Source organism: Salminus brasiliensis, chromosome 11 (genome assembly GCF_030463535.1).
Source record: "Salminus brasiliensis chromosome 11, fSalBra1.hap2, whole genome shotgun sequence".
NCBI classification, from domain to species: domain Eukaryota; kingdom Metazoa; phylum Chordata; class Actinopteri; order Characiformes; family Bryconidae; genus Salminus; species Salminus brasiliensis.
The window spans coordinates 33879766-33899467 of NC_132888.1; the positions used below are offsets into that span (position 1 = coordinate 33879766).

Genomic DNA, 19702 nt, shown 5'->3' on the forward strand with positions numbered 1-19702 from the left:
AACACAGCTTCATTAGAATTAAAATTGAATACAATAACAAAAGGCAAAACCCCCAGTCATAGAAAGATAGCTTTATTGCACAAGGTGTCGGAGTACTCTTTTTCTGTTTTTGTTTTGTTTCATAGAAAAAAACTGTATAGTTAAACACAAGCAATTGCAAATTGAAGCAACTTTTCCATAAAAGTTTATGAATCCCCTCTGCATTTTTTAAAACTTTTTTCCCCTAATTATTTGTATTTCCTTTTCCCATATCTTTTAATAACCAGCAAAATATTCAGAGCATGCAATGCCATTTTTGTCAGAAAAACAAAGAAATAACAAAATCAAAAAAGAAAATAAAACAACAAACAACATAAATTAACAGGACCGCAAAAAAAAAAAACTAAACAAAACAGTTTAAAGAAGGGAAAAAAACTCAAATACGAGACATTTTTCTTCTGGGATATTGTACCCCCCTCAAAAAAAAATCATGTGTGTAAGTTATTTTTGTTAGATTTTATATATTTTATTATTTTTAATCCCCTCACATTTAAAGTTATACCTTTAATGGACATTTTGTGCCCTTGTTTCTTCTGGAGATGTCGAAAATAGTAATTATTTATACAAAACACTTTGTTATATACAAGAGTCATTATTTGCAGATTAGAAATTATGTTGATGGGAGGGGCCTGGGTAAAACAGGGTATCTGATTGGTTGAGGAAGTTGGGCAAACTGGATAAATGTGGGTGGCAAACAGGGTGTGTGGGGATGGAGTTTGATTCCTGACTCCGCCCAATGTCAACACAGCTTGTCCTGTGATTGGTTGGAGCTAAGGAGTCCCTGATTTTGACTGATTAAACAGGCCTGCCCCGTTGCGTAACAACTGCATTTCTCAACATATAAACGATAATTTAAAGAAAAGCAAAACAAACCAAACGGGGTACAGCTACATCTATAAATAATTAAAAGAAAAGAAACATTTTATATCATTTTATTGGATGTTTATTAAACACGACACATGGGGGCTTTATAGTGGTTGAGTGAATATTTCAAAATGTGTATGACATATCCAAAGGAGTATGAATATTGTATGGCCGCAGAGACAACGGCAAAGTCTTAATGAAACCAGTTCATAAAACTATGCACTGGGCTTACTTCTGACTTCTGTGCTTTTGCAACAATGAGAGGAACACTTTAAGCAGAATGACAACTTTTTGAGGTTTTTGGGGTACCAAATGGGACAATTCTGGAGTTCAGCGTTGCTTAGACAACACTGGCTGCATAGCACTAGGGAAAGTGTTGTTCTGATTCTGACTCGATTTCAACTCGCGTTTCCTGTTTGATATTTGTAAAGCATGTTTTATGCACCCATCTAATCTGGAATTCTTTAAAGCAACTGTTTTTGCAATGACTTTGTGGTTGTAATTCTAATAGTTCACTAGTGTTTGGAAATCATTTCAATGTGAAAACGCACTGCAAAATGTCAATATATATTTAGTTTTGCTCTCTGGTGAAACTGATTGTGAATCATATTTCTCAATAGTCAATAGGAAAGAATGCGGGTATGAAGTTTATGGTTTCAGCTAGTTGGGGGCACAAGGTCTCCTATAGTCCATAGTTTATGAATTTTAAACTTCTAATTTCTAATCCAGTTTACACTGGGAAAACTATCCAAAGTATGAAAATTATTTCTTGGACTATACAGTCTTTCTGAAACACTTGTTCTGAATCCTGAATCCAGTGTCTTGAAACACATCTCTGTCTATTTCACATACTTCTCTGTTTGGGTTTAATGTTTGTTACCCGTTTATCTCTCCAACACATCTCGTGATCTACCCTTCCTCTCATTCTGCTGCTCCTCCCACTGAGCGATTGTCTTCAGATCTTTTTTAAAATATAATTTTTCTTTACTCAATTAGATATGGCATTATATCTCTGTTCTCACCACTTAAATATTCACTATATCTTTAGATAGAAATATATATATATTTATATATATTTTGGCAAGAAACATGGTAATATATTTTCTTTTTTCTATTTTGTATTGCAGGAGCCCTGATGTAGTGTTTTGTCCGTTGAAGTCAGTGAGTAGTTCATTTTTAGATGTTTCAGAGTGGGGCTTTGCTTTGGGAGTCAAGTAGGTGTAGGGAAGGGATACCAGATGAAAAAGATATACATTAAATATGTTAATTACTTGTATGGGGTAGGGAGGCATTTTAAGATTTGAAGGATATGAGTGAGACCAGCGTTATCCCTTATTCTCGTACCTCTATCCACCCTCATCCTCCTGCTCTACCCTTTGTCACCCCACTATACTACCTAAATCTAGTGTCTATATCGCTGCAGAATAACAAGGGCCAATACAGCCCTCTGGTGGGAAAAGAAAGTAACGTTTAAAGAAAAAAATGATTAACAAATGCAGAAAAGCTACTCAGCAACAGCATATATCTCTCCTGCTCTGTTCCCATGTTCATTCTCTCCATCTGCCTCTGTTCTTACCTGTCTTTATTTTGTGTGAGCATATCCTCTCTCTGTCTCATTTTTTTGACAGACCCACACTTTGTCCATTCAGGAGAGGCTTTAAGGTGTTCACAGTGAGGATGAGGAAGGTTGGGTTGAGGGGAAATGTGGGTTGTATGGCATCTATCACAGACAGGTTAAACTTACAAACATCAAAAAGAGAGCATATGAAGGAGGAGACCAGGAGTAGGAGATGGAAGGTCTGTTCACCTCTTAAACACACACACAATAATTTTCATTCTCTCTTAAACAATTTCCTCTTTTTTTCTCTACAGCTTGGAAATAGTGTAACTCACTATTGAAACAGGGCAGAATACAGAATACAGGCCCTTCACATGCCACACCTTTGACACTATTGAATAGTGACTTCTTCCTTCTTCTCTCTACATCAATAAAAACAAAGATCTGGCTCATATATGACAGTTTTCTGGTGTGTGCTGACCACATGTGTACATATATATTTACATATATAAACACACATGCACACACAGGCACACACACACAGGCTTGAGAAAACTCTGAGAATCCACGCTCTCCTCCTTAGTGCACACATTCAGAAATTTGGGGTAAAAAAATCCAAATAAAACCATGGAGAAGAAAAAAAAAACAGTTTCCATTCATCCTCTGTGAAATAGCTCCAGTCATTTTTTTTTTTTTTTTTTTACTTTTTTTTGTTTGTTTATAAAATAGTCAATAACACTTATGTTGTGTCATTAATTGCATGAAAAAAAAATCTCAAAGACTCAATTTTCTATTGGCTTAGGCCACAGTCACTGAGTCCAGACCAGTCTGGCAAGGAAGGGGCAAATATGTTGACACCAGGGTTGATTCTTTTATGCATAAGCACTTTCCGAGGCAATGTGTCGCAGCGTGGTTTTGCTCTTTCAAAAGATGTAAAAAGAAACACGTCCAACAGCCTAAAAACATCTAGACTGTTTAATGTGAAACAATATATCTCTCAAAAGTTTGAGCTTTCCTACTGTCAAAAAGTCAAATTAGCAAGTGCACATGGAAAGTATTTCGTGCATAAGGTCCAAGGTGTCTTTGACAGACAAAGAAAAGGTGAAACTGAGGAAGAAAGAGGGCAAGAGAGAGAGAGAGAGAGAGAGAAATGATTAATTAGTAAGCAGAGATTTCAAAGTTTAAAACGAAGAATAAAAGGCTAAAAGAAGGGACAAGTAATGGAAGAAAAATAAGAAAAGAAATAAAAAAAGAAAATAGGTCAGTAGGGAAAGGTTTAAAAGAATGCAAAAGGCAAAGAGATGGAGATAGAAAGAGAGAGTTAGAGACAGAGAGATAGAGAACGAGAGAGATGAGAGTGTAAGAGAGAGAGACAGACACACAGACAGACAAAGAAAGACCCCTGTGGTGGACAAGCCCAGCCAGTGCAGTCCCACCCTGTGCTAGGCAAGCTCCAGATGTATGTGATGGTGTGTTTATATATGTAACTTTTGTGTGAAGGGAAAGAAAGAAACTACACCAGCGTGTAGGACTTTGAATATGCCCCGGCACTCTGCTTCTGCAGTCTTCCCAAGCCAGATGAGCTGCTCTCCAGCAGAGAGTCCCTCGAGCCCCCAACCTTGGAGCTGCCAGCCACACCACTTCCCACTGTGGAGCCTGTGCCGGCAACAGCACTTGCTGCAGCAGCGGCTGCACTGGTGCTTTGACCAGCCGAGGAGGTGGATGAAGAGCTAGGCATGGTGAGAGTCCTCTGGGGCAATGTGGCAGTGCCCGAGCTAATGCTTGATCCACCTGTGGTGGTGCTTGAGGCTGGGCCTGAAGCCCCTGAAGCCCCTGAACTGGTCAGGCTACTCAGGCCACCATGGCCCAGCGTCAAGGATGGCTGTTTGGACGGGTCTAATGTCATGTGGCGGCCCTGTGTGTGGTAGGCTCGTGCTGCCAATCCTCGAATGGAGGCCTCACGTGGTGGCACCACAGGGCAAGGGTCATGTAGCTCAGCCTGCTTGCGGAAGAAAGGATCTGTCTTCATGTATAGGGGTAGGTTACAGTACTCGCCTGGGGCAGAGAGAAAAATAATCAATTTCAAAGGAAAGAACTACTGACATGGACATAACATTAACCTGCAGTGTCCTTTACTGAAGCTATTACTACTATCACAAACTAATTATATTGACTTGTTCCCTGAGAGCTTGCATCACTGTAAAGCTGCTGTGTAACAATAAATAATACCTGTTGTTAAATAGCACCATACACATGAATTTCACTTGACTAAACTAACAAACCAACAGTAACAGACTACAAACAGTCAAAACATCATAAGCTTTAAGTGTAATTAACCTACAGGATGCAAAACTCTTTGCCCAGAAAAATATACTTCTGACCACATCGATGCTCCAGTGTTTCGATAAGGTAAGTGAAGCACCAGCACATAATCTGTGCATATCATTTTACTTAAACTTTTGCCCCTTTGTCCAACAGCTTAAACATAAATACAGTAAAAAAAAAATCTGCCTAATTTCAGTAGGAAAATGCAAAAATGCTCCATTTAAAAATGTTTCTATATTCACTATTCATTTTATCAGCTCCACTTTCTGTCTATATTTCTACTGTCTCTCTGCATACTTTGTCACCCTCTTTTCAATTATCAGGACCCCAGAGGCCCACCGCAGACCAGGTATTACTTATATCATTACATTACGACAGTGAGTGGACACAGTGATTGTCCAGTGCTCCAGCAGCACCACTGTATTCACCCGTACCAGTGCAACATTAACACACCACTGCCATGTCAGAGAATGACCTACCACCCAAATAATGCCAGCTCTGTGGTGGTGGTCCTGTGGGGTCCTGACCACTGAAGGGAGGCTAACAAAGTATGCAGATAAACAGATGGCCTACATTTTGTAAATCCATACAGTTTGTAACTACAAAGTGTTTCTATAAGGTAAGTGAAGCTGATAAAATGGGCAATGAGTATAGAAACAAAAAGGTTGTTTGAATGAAGTAGCTGGTTGGTAAGAACATTTGTTAAAAACATCTTCACAATATGAGTGTTCCTGCTTGCTAGTGAAAACACAATATCACATTAGAACAGAGGCAAGCAAACCTAAACACTCTATTAGTAACAAGAATTTCTCATTTTGAAGAAAGTAGGTGAGATCTTGTGAGCTAGATTGAAGAACAAAGCTTGGCTCCTTGATTTCTACTAGATGCCCCCAGCTCACCTGATTTAACACCATTAAGCACTTCCAGTGCTGCATACTTTGCCATTCAGTAGTAGGATGATCACTATAAATAACACTAAGACTGCCATGACTGACCACGGACATATGTGAGAACAACACTTGTCCAATTGTATTAGATTCAAGAAAGTACTACATTAAACTTTATTTTTAAGTAGTCATTCAGGAGTAAAGTGCATTATTCCTGTATATGAGCTTATTATATACATTATTTGATAGCAACATGAACATCAGTAAGGCCTCGCGTGGTGGCACCACAGGGCAAGGGTCATGTAGCTCAGCCTACTTGCGGAAGAAGCAGGCTGAGCTGAGTTTCTATACTCATTTTATCAGCTTCACTTACCTTATAGAAACACTTTGTAGTTACAAACTGTAGGAATTTATTACAAACTGTAGGCCATCTGTTTATCTGCATACCCCCTCAGGACCCCACAGGGCCACCACAGAGCATTATTTGGGTGGTAGGTCATTCTCAGCACTGACATGGCTATTGTGTTGTTATCGTATTGTGTTGCTATCAAAGTTACTTTCATTAGTAAGATGAATGCATTTTAATACTTTCTAACCCTGGTCTAACCAAAACCTAATCCAATTAAAATCCAGTAAAAGAATGCCATCAACAACAACATCAACTGAAAGTATTCAGATGTGTCCCTACTGCTTCACTAATAATGTATCATTTTAACAGTGCTGATACTAGAAAAAAAGAAATAAAATGTCTGCACCATATTTTAGTTTTCTTCTATCTGTCCACAACAGTATATATAATATATTGTTGTTTCGTTACAAAATGAGTTTATTTCATATAAAAAGGACCATTCAAAAAAAGTTACATCAGTGAATTTGTGGCTGCAGAAAGTCTGCTCAGAACACTTTGTTTTGTTTTTCTATTGGGCTGATTTACAATCTTTGGAGGTTGGTTGGTTACTAAGTACGGAGTAACATTACGAATATTGTTGAATTGGCATAACACAGCTCAAATTGACTGATTACAAAGTTTATCAGAACTGTTCTACTAACAATTACTAACAATGAACAGGATTTTGTCGTTTGTTGTTAGTAATGTCAACGTTTGAGAGCAAACACCTTAAGAAGACATTATGGTTAAAACTCACTCTTGTTGGCACGGTGTGGGATGGGCACCGCTACGTTTTTGCCACGGTCGTAATCCTGTGGTTTTGGTGGTGATGCCGTAAAGCGGCAGATGCCTGGCTCAGATGGTGTGCTCATGGATGTCATGCTGTCGGCATTGTCATTTGTGCCTGTGGTCATCTGGTCGGAAGAACTGTCTGAAATAAAGCACTCTGTGATCTCAAATTTAGCATGCTGTAGATGCTCCTCCAGCTTTGCATGCTCGTATGCACGGGCCAGTTCCTCGTATGTGGAAGAAGCGCTCTCTGTGGATACCATGCTGTTACGGCCTTTGTCTGAAACATAAATCAGAGTCCCAGGGAGTGAGGTGAATACAACAGATGATTAGGAAAATGTTCTATTAGTTTACAAAATGAGCACTTAAATTTCATACAGTTTGTCAAGTGAACTTTAAAGTCTAAATGACAAATGTCTTATTGGACAAAGGTGTATGTACCCGTGTCTTGGGACAGGCTGGCACTGTAACTGTCACTTTCTGTGACAGTGATGCCATGCTGGGAGCCTACGGTACGCCAATCGGATGTCAGGGTACGGGCAGGCGTGGATGCCTGGCATTTTGTCAGTGTCCACTGGCTTGAGTAGCGGTTTCTTGTACTGTGAGCTGACTTGACACTTTTCCTTGACACTGGGTCTGAAAAATGACCAGGGATATATTACCACAGAGAAAAGAAGATTGCACTTGCATTTACTTTTAAAAAACACTGTTCTTTTTTGAGTAATAAAATCTGACTAATAACTTACTGGTTCCAGGTCTAATGTCGGACATGTCAATCAAGGGGCCAGTGTTCTGAATGAGGGCAGGGTGATGCACGGACACGCCTGTGCAGAAGCTCTGAGGGTTCACAGATTGACTGAACTCTGTATCTGTCACAGGAATTGTGGCTTTGTCTTCACCTAAAGAGATACCAAAGAGGAAAATCAAATAAGATAATTTTGCCAAGTCATGCAAACAGAGAAAGAGATATTATAAATCACACACAAACACACAGCTGACATAACTGACCAATTTGTTTGATTCCCTCCTTGTCCTCAATGAGAAGCTGTACGCGTGGGATATCTATGTGAAGCCGTGGCCCTTGCGGTGGGCCCTTTACTGGGGTGTCAAAGCTGCGATTGTTCTTACTGCTCCAGATGCAAAACAGACAGACAGACAGACACACACACAAACACAAGCAAGAAAAAAAAAGTATTGCTACTGTTCTCACACAAAAAAAACTACATACTCAGTCCCACTTGAACACTAATTATACAAAATTGTGCAGGTTCAGTGTATTCTTACCTGATTAGCATCTCTGCCAAACTTTTAGCATCTGAACAAGAGCATCAGAAACAGAGAATTACTTATTTAGGATATTTATTTTGGATATTAAGTGGCATTTTCAATGTGTTTTCTGTCTTTCTCTTCATCTGCCATTTTTTCTCCTTTCATATCACAATTCATCTCTTTAGCAATCTCTCTCTCTCACCTCTTAGTCTCTTCAGCCTCTTTTCTTTGCGCTTCTTTCGAATGATGAACAGGAGCGCCATGCCCAGTGTAACCAGAATGACAGGAGAGCCTATGGAAAATAGCTTCTTCACATCATCGCCCTCCCCCCGTGCAGATTTGATCGGTGGAATTGTGCCTATAGAATTGGCAAACAGAAGAATCAGTGATAAGAGAACATATACATGTTTGTGTTTTGATACACTACCTTCTCTCCTATCTAAATTAAACAAAGTGTCTTTTTAGCTATGGTAAAAGATCCATGATCCATACAAATCAGTAACATACTGCTGCATGCATCATTTCTAATAGACTAAAATATATACTATGACTATGCAATAACACAACAATTTTATTCTGATTGACCGACTCACTGCCATCATAGTCTAGCGTTGCGAACTGGGACGTCTGGTTGCCACAGCCTGCACTGTTGCAGGCCTTCATCTTCAGCTCATACCAGGTGGCCTCCCGTAGTTCAGCCAGAAATATGTCTGCTGTGGCGTTAGTGCGTACACTCTGCCATGCCCAGGTCCCTTTAGGTCGGAAATCCAGAAGTACAGCGTTGATGGGGCATCCACCACTCGTCCACCCCTGCAGATTGAGCCGGGCATGGGTGGAGTTGATGTGGGTGAAAAGGGGCTGGTCCTTGTTGAATTGTGGCTCTGTAAAGGGGGGAAAGTATATAAACTGAATATAAACGAGTATTTTGGATTGGCCTTTAAGACTTAGTCATACTTAATTGATATAGGTCCTGTGTAGAGAACCTACATATTAAAGGACTTACATGAGCCTCTTACAGATATTAAAAGTATAAAAAACATAATAAAGTTGGCTTCCATACCTCTGCCATGAGTCTTTGCTTCAATGATCTCACTTATCCGTCCAGCGCCCACGCTATTCTTGGCTGCTAGCTTGACTTTATACCAGGTGCCACAGCGGAGGTTATCCAACTTAAAGGAGCGCTCACTGGAGCTAATAAACACATCTCTCCACTCCTCTGTGTTATCCACAGAATACTGCAGTACAAAGCCTACAAACCAATACACAGACGCGAACACACATACAAACATAATGTCTACATGGGTTCAGGACGAGCAAGGCTATTTCTGAGAATTTATTATGAAATATCAGTAAAAAATATAATTTGTTGTAAAATGGACTATGTCGTTCTTAAGGTAAAATGGATAAAATCTGTGGCATAGTAGTATTGCCTTTTGACCACTAGAGGGTGCAGAGATACTACAGATGACCCTCACTAAAATATAGATATACACAGAGAGACTGAAAGATGCTGAATGAGCAGGTATGCAAATGGCAGCACAATATGGAATTGATTCACGGCCATTATCAGTGGGCAGGATTTGGTATATTTCTTAAACTGTGGCAGATGGCAAAACAAATGCACCACATTAAAATGATGTTCATGTTTTCCTCACTTTTCGAACAAGGGAATACAAGGTTTATAGACCTTATAAATACTTATCAAGGGATCACAAATAACTGAGGAACTAATTAATAAGCAGACAAACATCAGATGTGAATATGTATACAGTATATGCACATTAAATTATTATAATTAAAAGAAAGAGCTAACAAAAGTAGAGAGAGAGACCAAAGGAGACAGCATCAGGAGAGAGACAAATAAGGACAGGGAGTAAAAGAAAAAAAAGAAACTGGAGGTCTACCTCTAATAGAACTTCCTCCATTATCTCCTGGAATCCAGGCCAGAGTAATAGAAGAGGTTGAGGTAGTGGAGACTGTCAAACGTGGCTGGTCTGGGGGAACTGAGATACACATACACACATACATAGAAAGTTACATATTTAGTTTCACAAATTGCCACACAGTTCTATTTCAATATAAAAATTCAAGGCTGTTAAAGAGTGTTGAGAACTTACCTTGCACTACCAGGTTAATGATAATAGTATCGAACCCCAACGTGTTTGTGGCTGTGCAGGTGTAGTACCCAGAGTCTTCTGCTTTCACTGAGCGCAGCACCAGTGTCCCATTTGCCAGAATGTTTCGGTGGCCATCCTGAGTGACTGGTATAGCAGAGTCCTCGCTGCAGGATTTAATATTAAACACACATACCATCATGATGCACTGTTGAGCAATTAACATCTGTTAAGTATTTGAAAGTAAAGCCAGGGGTTCCCAGAGTAAGAAAAAATAAGAAGTGAGATATGCTAAGATTAGTGTTAATGTTTAGTTTGAAAAATGGTTATATAACAGTTATAACACAGACTAACCTGTGAACATATAATCTGTCTGACTGAGACATTGAATTGAGATGTTAAATGAACGTGACCCAGACCTGTCTTTGGTCCATTTAATGGTAGGAGTTGGCTCTCCCACTGAACTGCATGGAAGCCGCACCTCCTTCATCCAGGGAGTTGTAACTGTACCCCCAAAAGACAGTATCTTTGCAGGAGCTGAAAGAGAGAAAGAGGGAAAAGGATGTAACCACTAGAAAGAAAATTGCTATTGCAAAATGAACAGTAATGTTCCAAAATTAAGAAAAAAGGAATATCAGTCACACCTATAATACAGCCTGCTATAAAAAAGAAACAAAACAACAGAAAAACAACATGCCCTCACAGTAACACATATGCTACACATGCAATACATTGCTTTACTTATTTACCTCACTACCTTTTGCACATGCATCTTAAGGTTTGTTCTCTTTGGGTGGTTTAATACAGTTTGAGAGCAGCAGCCTTGCAGACACTACACTGTTAGTATCCAGACCAAAGACAATGGAAGAACTCAACACACCGTATACACACATTCACACACAAGAATACAAAGGCATGCATTCCCTCTCTTTTACACACTAATCCAGGAAGTATTGATTAAACTGCTGCCTTAATTTTCTTCCTCTCTATTCTCCCTATTGTCCACTATACTGGCCAGGTCATGAGCTGCCATTTCTCCATCCATCTTGTCCTCCTTCGTTTAGTGCCCTTTGCTCCTCATCACATAATTACCAACACAGTATTCCTTCATCAGTCAAGGAAGAATAGACAGATAAAGAAGGAGCATGACAGATAGAAGGGAAAAGAATATCACACTGACATGGAATGACCTAGAATGATCTTAAGGTCCTTCCCATCATTGCCTTTTTCTCAGCATTCACTTCCTTTAATGCAGAATGAATAAAAGTGAACCAGTAATGTGTTACATACAAAAAAATAAGTGTATGCTGATCTTTAGGTTTAGATCTGTTTTTCTATTGCTTGCCACCTGTGGGACTCACCTTTGCCAGCTGGCTCCACCGTGACCTTTTCACTGATGTTGCCCCGACCAGCTGTGGTGACGGCCGCCGCCCAGATCAGGTACTGCTGGCCGCGGGTCAGGTGGGTGATGCGGTAGAAAAGCACTTCTGGGTTCGCCTCATATTCACTGGGAGCCTGACAGACAGAAAAAAATATAAAACTATAAATAATTGACCAATTCTAGATGCCTCACTTTATATGGATTTGTATAGATCACAGGGATGATAACCTTCTATTCAAACTGCTAATTCAAACTGTGGAGTTGTGTGTAAGATAATATAATCAGGTGTCACTATATATAGTAATTTCATTACTGGAAAACCAGTACTTTTCCACTGCTTAGCAAATTATACAGACTGAGGATATATTGTTTTTTCCACAACAAAGAGAAAAAACATTGCAGTCTTCTGCAACCTCTGCTTGAATGCTAAAAGCAGTCCAATCAAAGTGATCGTGACAATTTAATGCAACTTGTTATTACGCTTGATGAAAACCATGTATGCTGATAGTAAGACTTATCTTACTAGTATCTTTACTTGTATCACCAAAATTGTATCACCCTGTCTTTCACAGTGAATGCCATCCTTCCAATAACCCACCAAGCAATACATATTGTTTCTTTCATCTCTGAAAAAAGGAAATGTGGAGCTGTGTGTGTGTATGTTCGTATAAGTGTGTGTGTGTGTGTGGTGCACCCCAGGGGAGCAACAGAGAAGACCCAGGGGGGCTCACACTCTAAGATGAGAGGGGAAAGACAATGCCCCCAGACACAGCAATTGCTCAGACTCCCACATCTCCGACAATAGAGCTAGTCTAATGAGAGGTACATATCTGCTGTTCACATCAGCATGGGAGAGGGAGGGGCTGAAACACAAACGCACACGCGTGTAATATATATATATATATATATATTTTACACACACACACACAGGCACATAAATACAATAAGGTAATTAAACACACCGCACACACAACCGTACACATATGCTTGTGTATACACAAGTATATAAATATCACAGGACACAATTGCACACATTAACACACACACACACACAGAAAAAAACAGGGTTATGAGGCTTTGCTGCAAGCTCCTTTGGTAATTGCTGCATGTTTAAGAGAGCCATGCGTCCGCTGTCCAGATCTGTGTTCATCACTGTTTCTGTCTACAGCCCGAAGAAACACACAAACACATGCTCATAAGCTCACCCCTCCATCCTCCCTCACACAACCAGGAGCCATGACATTGACACTAACTCTTAACACTACCTCTGGTCAAAAATACACCCAGTAATACGCCTTCATCCCACGCTCAATGATGTGTTCCATTCCTTTGCAGGTATTTTGCACCTTTGTGTGGGCTAATCTATTTTGTAAACACATTTCTTTAGCCTATTCATCAACTCTCTGGAGTGAACCACGCATTTCAGCATAGAGTACATCTACCCCTGACTCATTCTCACATCCTTCTATCTTTCTCTCTCTTCTTCTATTTTCTCCTTTCCGTTCCTTCTATCTCATGCAATGCAAGCAGGGAGGTATAGAGAGAGGGAGGTGGAGTGGTGTAACGGATATTGAAATATTCCTCCGGCATGGAGATAGCAGTGATCCAGGGAGCGATAGAGGGAGATAATGAAAAGAGGAACAAAAGTACTCCCTGCATGGTGTGTCTGACCCCCCCTCCCTCTCTCCCTCCCTCTCTTTCTCCTCTCACACTCATTTACATAGTAATCACCACATGCTCTGCAAGAGGCCAGAGAGGGAGGAAGAGTGAGAAAGAGAGAGAGAGAGAAAGAGAGAGAGAGTAAGAGATTTGTGAATGAGGAAAAACGAGTAGGAAGAGTGTGTGTGTGTGTGTATGTCTGGACAGGTACATTAATTCAGTGTGAAAGTACACAAATTGTGCATGTGCATGTGTATGTCTGTGGGTATGAGTGTGTTTGCAAAGGAGTAGGTTATAAATGTGATAGAGCCTCTGAGGGGTGTGTGTGTGTGTATATGTGTGTGTGTGTATTGTCAGCTTGTTTTCTGCCCTCGCTGATGAACAGATGAGGTTGTCTAGGCAACGTGATGAGACACAGATATGCAAATGAGAGGGGGAGAGTGAGCTTGCACGCACACACTGCAGCATGAGGCTCTCATTTTCACTCTCTCTCTCTCTTTCACACACACACATCCTGCTGATACTGCAGCACTGGCCTGTACAATCAGAAACACTCATCACAGGCAAATTAAAATTGCAGATAATGCGGACAGGAAAAAGATACAGAGCTACAGAACTTACATAATACACACACAAAACAAAGCACAGAAAACACAGATGTCATATATGCGCCCCATTTTGTGTCTTACCGGTTGGCCAGAACCAGGGCTAGAGCAGTAAATGGTGTATTTACGGATGATGCCATTAGGCTTATTAGGGGGAAGCCAGGATACCACCACACTGGTGGCAGATGAGGGGACCGCTTTGATGCCTGCTGGAGGGCCCGGGTCTAACATGGCAAGAGGAAAAAAAAAAATGAAATACATTAAGTGATTTATCACATCACTGAGAAAGCTTTACATACATTTCTGGTATATATAAGTACACTGCATGCTCTGCATTGTTAATGTGTGTACACAGGAAGGTGTGTATGCGAGGGCCTGTTTGTATAGCATTTGTGGGTGTGTGTAGTCCAAGTGGGCTGGACTGTTTGTGGCTTTGCTAGACTTAGCCTTTAATTTTAAGAAGCTCTGCCAAGTAAGTACCCGGAAAAAAGAGCAAAAGAAAAAGAAAAAAAGAAGAGAGAGAAAGAGAGAGAGAGCTGGAGGGACAGATGTTGGCATGGTAACATATGTTCATCTTGACACATAGTGTGCAGATCTGTTTTTTTTCCAGAGACTAACTGTCCCTTACTGTCTGTCTCATGTTTTATGTGGGTGGGTCTATGCACATTTAAGCACAGGCAAACAGCAACCCTATGTACTGTAACTGTATACAGTAAACATTTAAGCCTTGAATACTTTTTTCCACAACCATATCAGGCAATCCATGTTCCTATATATAGGCTAATAAAAATTAGAGTTTTAGCATTCTGTGGTGTGTTAAACTTATACGCACCACAAAAAAATAGCAACATATATAAATTTTTTTTTGCAATGAAAATGTTATCCTTTAAACTCTGATGGACTTCAGGTGTAGCATAAAGGGCAGTTGCTCAGAGTCGTTATGCACCTCAGCATGTTAAAGCTGGGGGGCAGGGCTATAACCCAAGAGCAGCATGAACATTCAACTGATTTAAAGTGCAATCATTTTATAAGGCCTTTTATAAGGCCTTACTGCTCTACTGCTTTACGTTCTCCCTGTACTTGCACACCTAATTCTTCGGTCAGGTGTAGAATGCATGTTTAAATTGAATGAGTAAATGGTTAATTACTTTTTATACAGAGAAAATAATGTAACAGAAATATAAATTTCTTTGGGAAAATGAATGACACAAACTATGCATACAAACCCAATACTTCTCTCTTTATCTTTCATTCTCTCCCCCTCTCTCTTTCTCCCTCACACACACTGGAAAGGAAGAGGCTTGGGTGCTTATACTTTTCCACTTCTCCCCTGTCTCTCCCTTGTTAACTAGATATCACTTTTTCAGACTCCCCTGAAAGCCCCCTCCCCAAGAAAAGGGAAGAGACAGATAGGGTCTAATCCTATGCCCACCAATGTAAGCACAAAACCTAATGCCTACTAATCCACAAAGAATTAATCCCTCTCCTTGTGTTGGGTGATAGGTTGGGCTGGGCTTTGACACAGACACATGCACTCACACTTCAAGCCTCTTGCCCTTTGCCGTTTTAATTCTCATTAGCAGTGGTAATCAGAGCTTAAATGTGTTGTAATTGCCAGGGTGATGGGATCCAGAATCCAGCATCTAGCTTACTCCACTCCCATTTCCATGCTTCCAATCCCTTCCCATCTCTCCTTTAAACATACATTCTTAAACATGAAGACACAGTAAAGGGGACACTGTGAAAAAGTGTTTGAGTGTGCCTAAACAATTGTGTCTGTTAAAGAGAATGTACACAGACAAGTTAAACATAATGGAGCAAGCAAATATCACTGATCATCTCATAACAAGAGTGAAAGTCAAGGTCTGGAAGATGGTTCTTCAAGTTTTTACTCACGGTCCTCTCGGGTCTGTATGTACAGGACATTGCTGCGAACCCCGTCCCCTGCCTGTGTATAAGCCAGCACTTGGACACTGTAGTTGGTGAATTTCTCCAAGCCCTTCAGCTCTACTTGCTCTCGTGTAGTAGTGATGTTCTGCATCTCACCCCATTCTGAGAAGTAGCAATAGGGGGTGGGTTAACAAGTAAGTTTTAACAACTCAACCACAGCCATATAGCTTCTTGATGGAAACAAATGAATAAAATAAAAAAACAACATTATTCTCTTAAGTAATACACACACATACACACAGGTCATGTCTATTAATTTATCAACAGGGAAAGAGTCAGACAATACACAAATGAAATGACACAAAAGGTTGCTGACTTTCATAAATTAAGAAATGATTATAACATCTTATATATATAAGAAAGTGATTGTAAAACCCAATATGCATGTCCAATATAAGCACAATTAATATTACTGTAGCTTCAAACAACTATAGCTGTCCCATTAAAGACGATGTGGGTAACTGGGCTATCAGTTGGGAACAAGAACTTTATCTATTTTCTCCCCAATATGGATGGCCAATTACCCAACCCGTACTCTCTCCCCCCCCGACACTATTGAGGGCGGACCATGCACAGTTAAGCTGTTCCTTTTCCAAACTGCTGCAGATGAAACGTCATTGGGCCACCAATGAGCCTGGAGGAAAGCCCTGCATACCCGGTTTAGATGCACCATCTAGCAGATGCCAGCAACGGCCAGCGCTGCAGCAAAGCAATGTGGGGAGAGAGCATCATCTTCCCATCCCATTCCGGGGCCTCGGCTGCTTGATTTGAGTTTTTATTGCAGTGTTTTCTTATGTTTCAGTGTTTTGAAATTAATCCATACACTCATCCTGGCCCTAATCCTAACCCTGACCAGCATTTTTTGGTTAACCAAAACCTAATCCTGTTCAAATGTAATTACTGAATGGCACGTTTACTTGTTAAAGTGGGTAGTGTGTAATATACCCATTAAAGGTTTAGTGGTTACGATTTATTGATTTTAACAATAAAGCAAGAAATAACTGACTTCAGCATTACAGAATCAGGTAGATTCATCATCATTCATTAAATGAATTGAATTAAATTTGATAAATGTCAAAGTCAAAGTCAGCTTTAAGGTCAAAACTGTGTTATGTACAGGACATACACAGAATTGAAATTGCATTGGTGCAACAATAAACATCAATTATTTAAAGTTTGTAGGAATGTAAGAGTTTCAGTGCTTGTATAAATAAATAGAGGTCCCTGACATTGACATCAGACGTAAAGTGACATATTGCAGTAATGTACTTAAAATTTGTATGTTGCACTGGTGGTTCATTAGATTCTACACATATCTTAACAAATATGGCCCCAGATTTCTCACTGTTAAGTTTCCTTCATCCACAAGAGGGCACTTAACATTACATATAAATACTTCCTCATAGTTTTATAAAAGCTCATGGTGTAACAAACCAGTATTCTCCAACTGGTGCTAATACATTGAGAATGATTTTTAATTAAACCTATTACATTAACAATACCACAAAATCTGACTCATTATAGGAAGTCTTTGGAAGCATTGTGCAGCAGTGTTTAGTCAAGCAATGGCGTATTTGTCTGTGCACTGTGAGAAAATGTTACAAACTACAGCTCTGGAATATGCTGGCAGAAGCAGAACAGGGAGCAATGTAATATTTCTATGTTTACAAAAGACTCAAATTCACAAGTCCTGTGCAGCGAATTGCACTAATGTAATGTGTGAGTAGAAAAGAAAGTGATTGTAAAACCCAAGCTACAATTTCTAACCTAGAAATAAGTTAAATATTTCAACTAGAAAATATTCAGTAGAATCTACTAAATGTTAAGCTGCCGCTACATCTTTGATACATAGTTGATGTGATACAGAGAAGCTTTAATACATGAAGCTTTAAGGCTTGAGTACAGTCAAGTCAAGTCAAGTCAAATTTATTTGTATAGCGCTTTTTAAAACTGTTGTTGTCACAAAGCAGCTTTACATAATTAGTAATTAGTAAAAGACAAAAAAAGAAATAACATAAAAAGACATGAAGGATCCAAGACCCCCAGTGAGCAAGCCAACGGCGACAGTGGCAAGGAAAAGTTACCAAACCATCTAGACTGTTGAACTGCTCTGATCATAATCATAATATACTAATCATTGTGTAGTAGAACTTAATATAGTCATGGCAGTGATGGTCAGAGCAATGATAGTTAATAGGGGTAATATCCTGTGTAGATTGGCAGATCCTTAAGAGTCCATTTGGGTTTTAACATGGCCATTAGACAGGCGGCAGTGGTAGGTGGGTGTGGCGCTGGTCTGGCATGGGTGGTGGTGGGGACGGGACCTGCTGGTCAGACTGGTAGGTACATCAGTCAAGTTTTTGACATTTGACAATTTTGACTATGTTTGTTACATTTTACATTTGATTTGGTTACTTTCCAGGGTCTCCACATCTCCAAAACTGCAATTAAATGGCATCTTCATGCAAAGCTTTTGCGATGCTGATGTCATGGAGGTGCAGTGGTTGTATGGTAGCTGATCTGTAATGTCATGTGGCTGTTAAAATTACAAAGGGCAAACTTGAATTCTGATATCAAAAACCTTCTGAAAGGATAGACCTTTCTTTTGTTTATATTTTACCCCACTGAGCTTTCTGACAGCATACAAAACATTTAGTATTTTTTCATTGCTGTTTGTCATAGTTATTTTTGGTTCCAAAAAACAAATAAGACAAACCCACTGTCCTACAATACAAAGCCCTAATCACAAGACAGACACTCACACACACAAACACTGTAGTGAGAAAGGTTAAGGGAAAAGAGAAAGAGTGGAAGTAGCAGTAGTAGTATATAATTACTCTGGTTCAGCCCCAGTGCCTGGCTCCCACAGCACCCACCTCCATCGGGGAAGAGGGACCAGAAGACCACACGGTAGCCTTTAAGGACCCCATTCAGGGTCATCCGTGGAGGTTCAGACCACGTTATAACTGCTTCATCTGATGTCACTGTAATGGCCCGAACATTCTGAGGTGGTTGGCTGGGCACTAGGAGGGAAAAAAAAAAAAAAAACATGCATAAGACTGTGGGACTGTAATGTTATTATAAGGGGGAATATAGATTTATGAGACAGAAAACAAGTAGAAAATAAGTCCTATTATAATAATGCTAATAGTAGGTATCTTCACAGTAAACAAATTTATCTATGATATTTACAGTGCCATGAAAAGTTTCAGACAGCATATTTGCTGTTATATGTAACAGCAAATATGCAAATATGTTATATGTAAGTTATATGTTGTTAGATCTGCAAACAAAATATAATATGACACAAAAAAAGAATTTGATCAAAACATTCAATGCATGTCAAAATATACAATGCATTTTTAATCAAAAGTTGCTTTTCTTTTTTGGATCATTGTCTTGCCTCATAAACCAATTGTGTTTCAGCTTTATCTTGTGGACACATCAACAGACAGTCTATTTACACATTCTCACAACAGATTAGAGAGAAGTCAAATTAAATTACTTTTTTGGAAATGTATTTATGTTTCTAAATGTTTTAATGTTCTAAACCATTTAGACTGATATGTTTCAACAGTTTTTGCCTCTTTTCATAGAAACCCTGTGGTGGTTCTCACCGCTGCTTAGTGTAAAATATAGACTTTCCACCTATAAAAGTGTTGTCCCTATCCCTAAAAAGTAAAAGGTGCATTAGTTATCAGTGCATAGGGCAATGAAATGTTGATTTGTTGTAGCATTCACCAACACGTTCTCTTCTTCCCGGATACGTGGTGAATGTGACCATGGTGAGGAGCCAAACAGTGCTCCTGAATTAAGAAGGCCACTATTGAGGTAAGACAGAGCGTGTCTCTGTGCTTTTTGCTGGGTGAGAACG

General features: G+C 39.7%; 1 protein-coding gene across 4 annotated transcripts in view; it reads right to left on the reverse strand.

The window, feature by feature from the left end:
- Nucleotides 1-56: 56 nt before the first annotated feature.
- dscaml1 (Down syndrome cell adhesion molecule like 1) overlaps nt 57-19702 on the reverse strand; it is a 97500-nt gene continuing 77854 nt past the window's right edge. Inside the window, exons 18-33 of one of the 4 annotated variants that reach the window (XM_072690708.1) lie at nt 18705-18851; nt 15775-15930; nt 13963-14102; nt 11595-11748; nt 10653-10770; nt 10237-10400; nt 10024-10122; nt 9180-9368; nt 8713-9000; nt 8322-8477; nt 8135-8165; nt 7859-7977; nt 7597-7749; nt 7292-7486; nt 6819-7130; nt 57-4516 (exon numbers count right to left, since the gene is read on the reverse strand). In XM_072690708.1, the coding sequence (XP_072546809.1) occupies nt 3975-4516; nt 6819-7130; nt 7292-7486; nt 7597-7749; nt 7859-7977; nt 8135-8165; nt 8322-8477; nt 8713-9000; nt 9180-9368; nt 10024-10122; nt 10237-10400; nt 10653-10770; nt 11595-11748; nt 13963-14102; nt 15775-15930; nt 18705-18851 (2963 nt within the window). In that variant the 3' untranslated portion in view covers nt 57-3974. Of the gene's footprint in view, nt 4517-6818; nt 7131-7291; nt 7487-7596; nt 7750-7858; nt 7981-8134; nt 8166-8321; nt 8478-8712; nt 9001-9179; nt 9369-10023; nt 10123-10236; nt 10401-10652; nt 10771-11594; nt 11749-13962; nt 14103-15774; nt 15931-18665; nt 18852-19702 lie in introns of all 4 variants that reach the window. The other 3 variants (XM_072690707.1, XM_072690705.1, XM_072690704.1) reach the window with 3 other exon arrangements.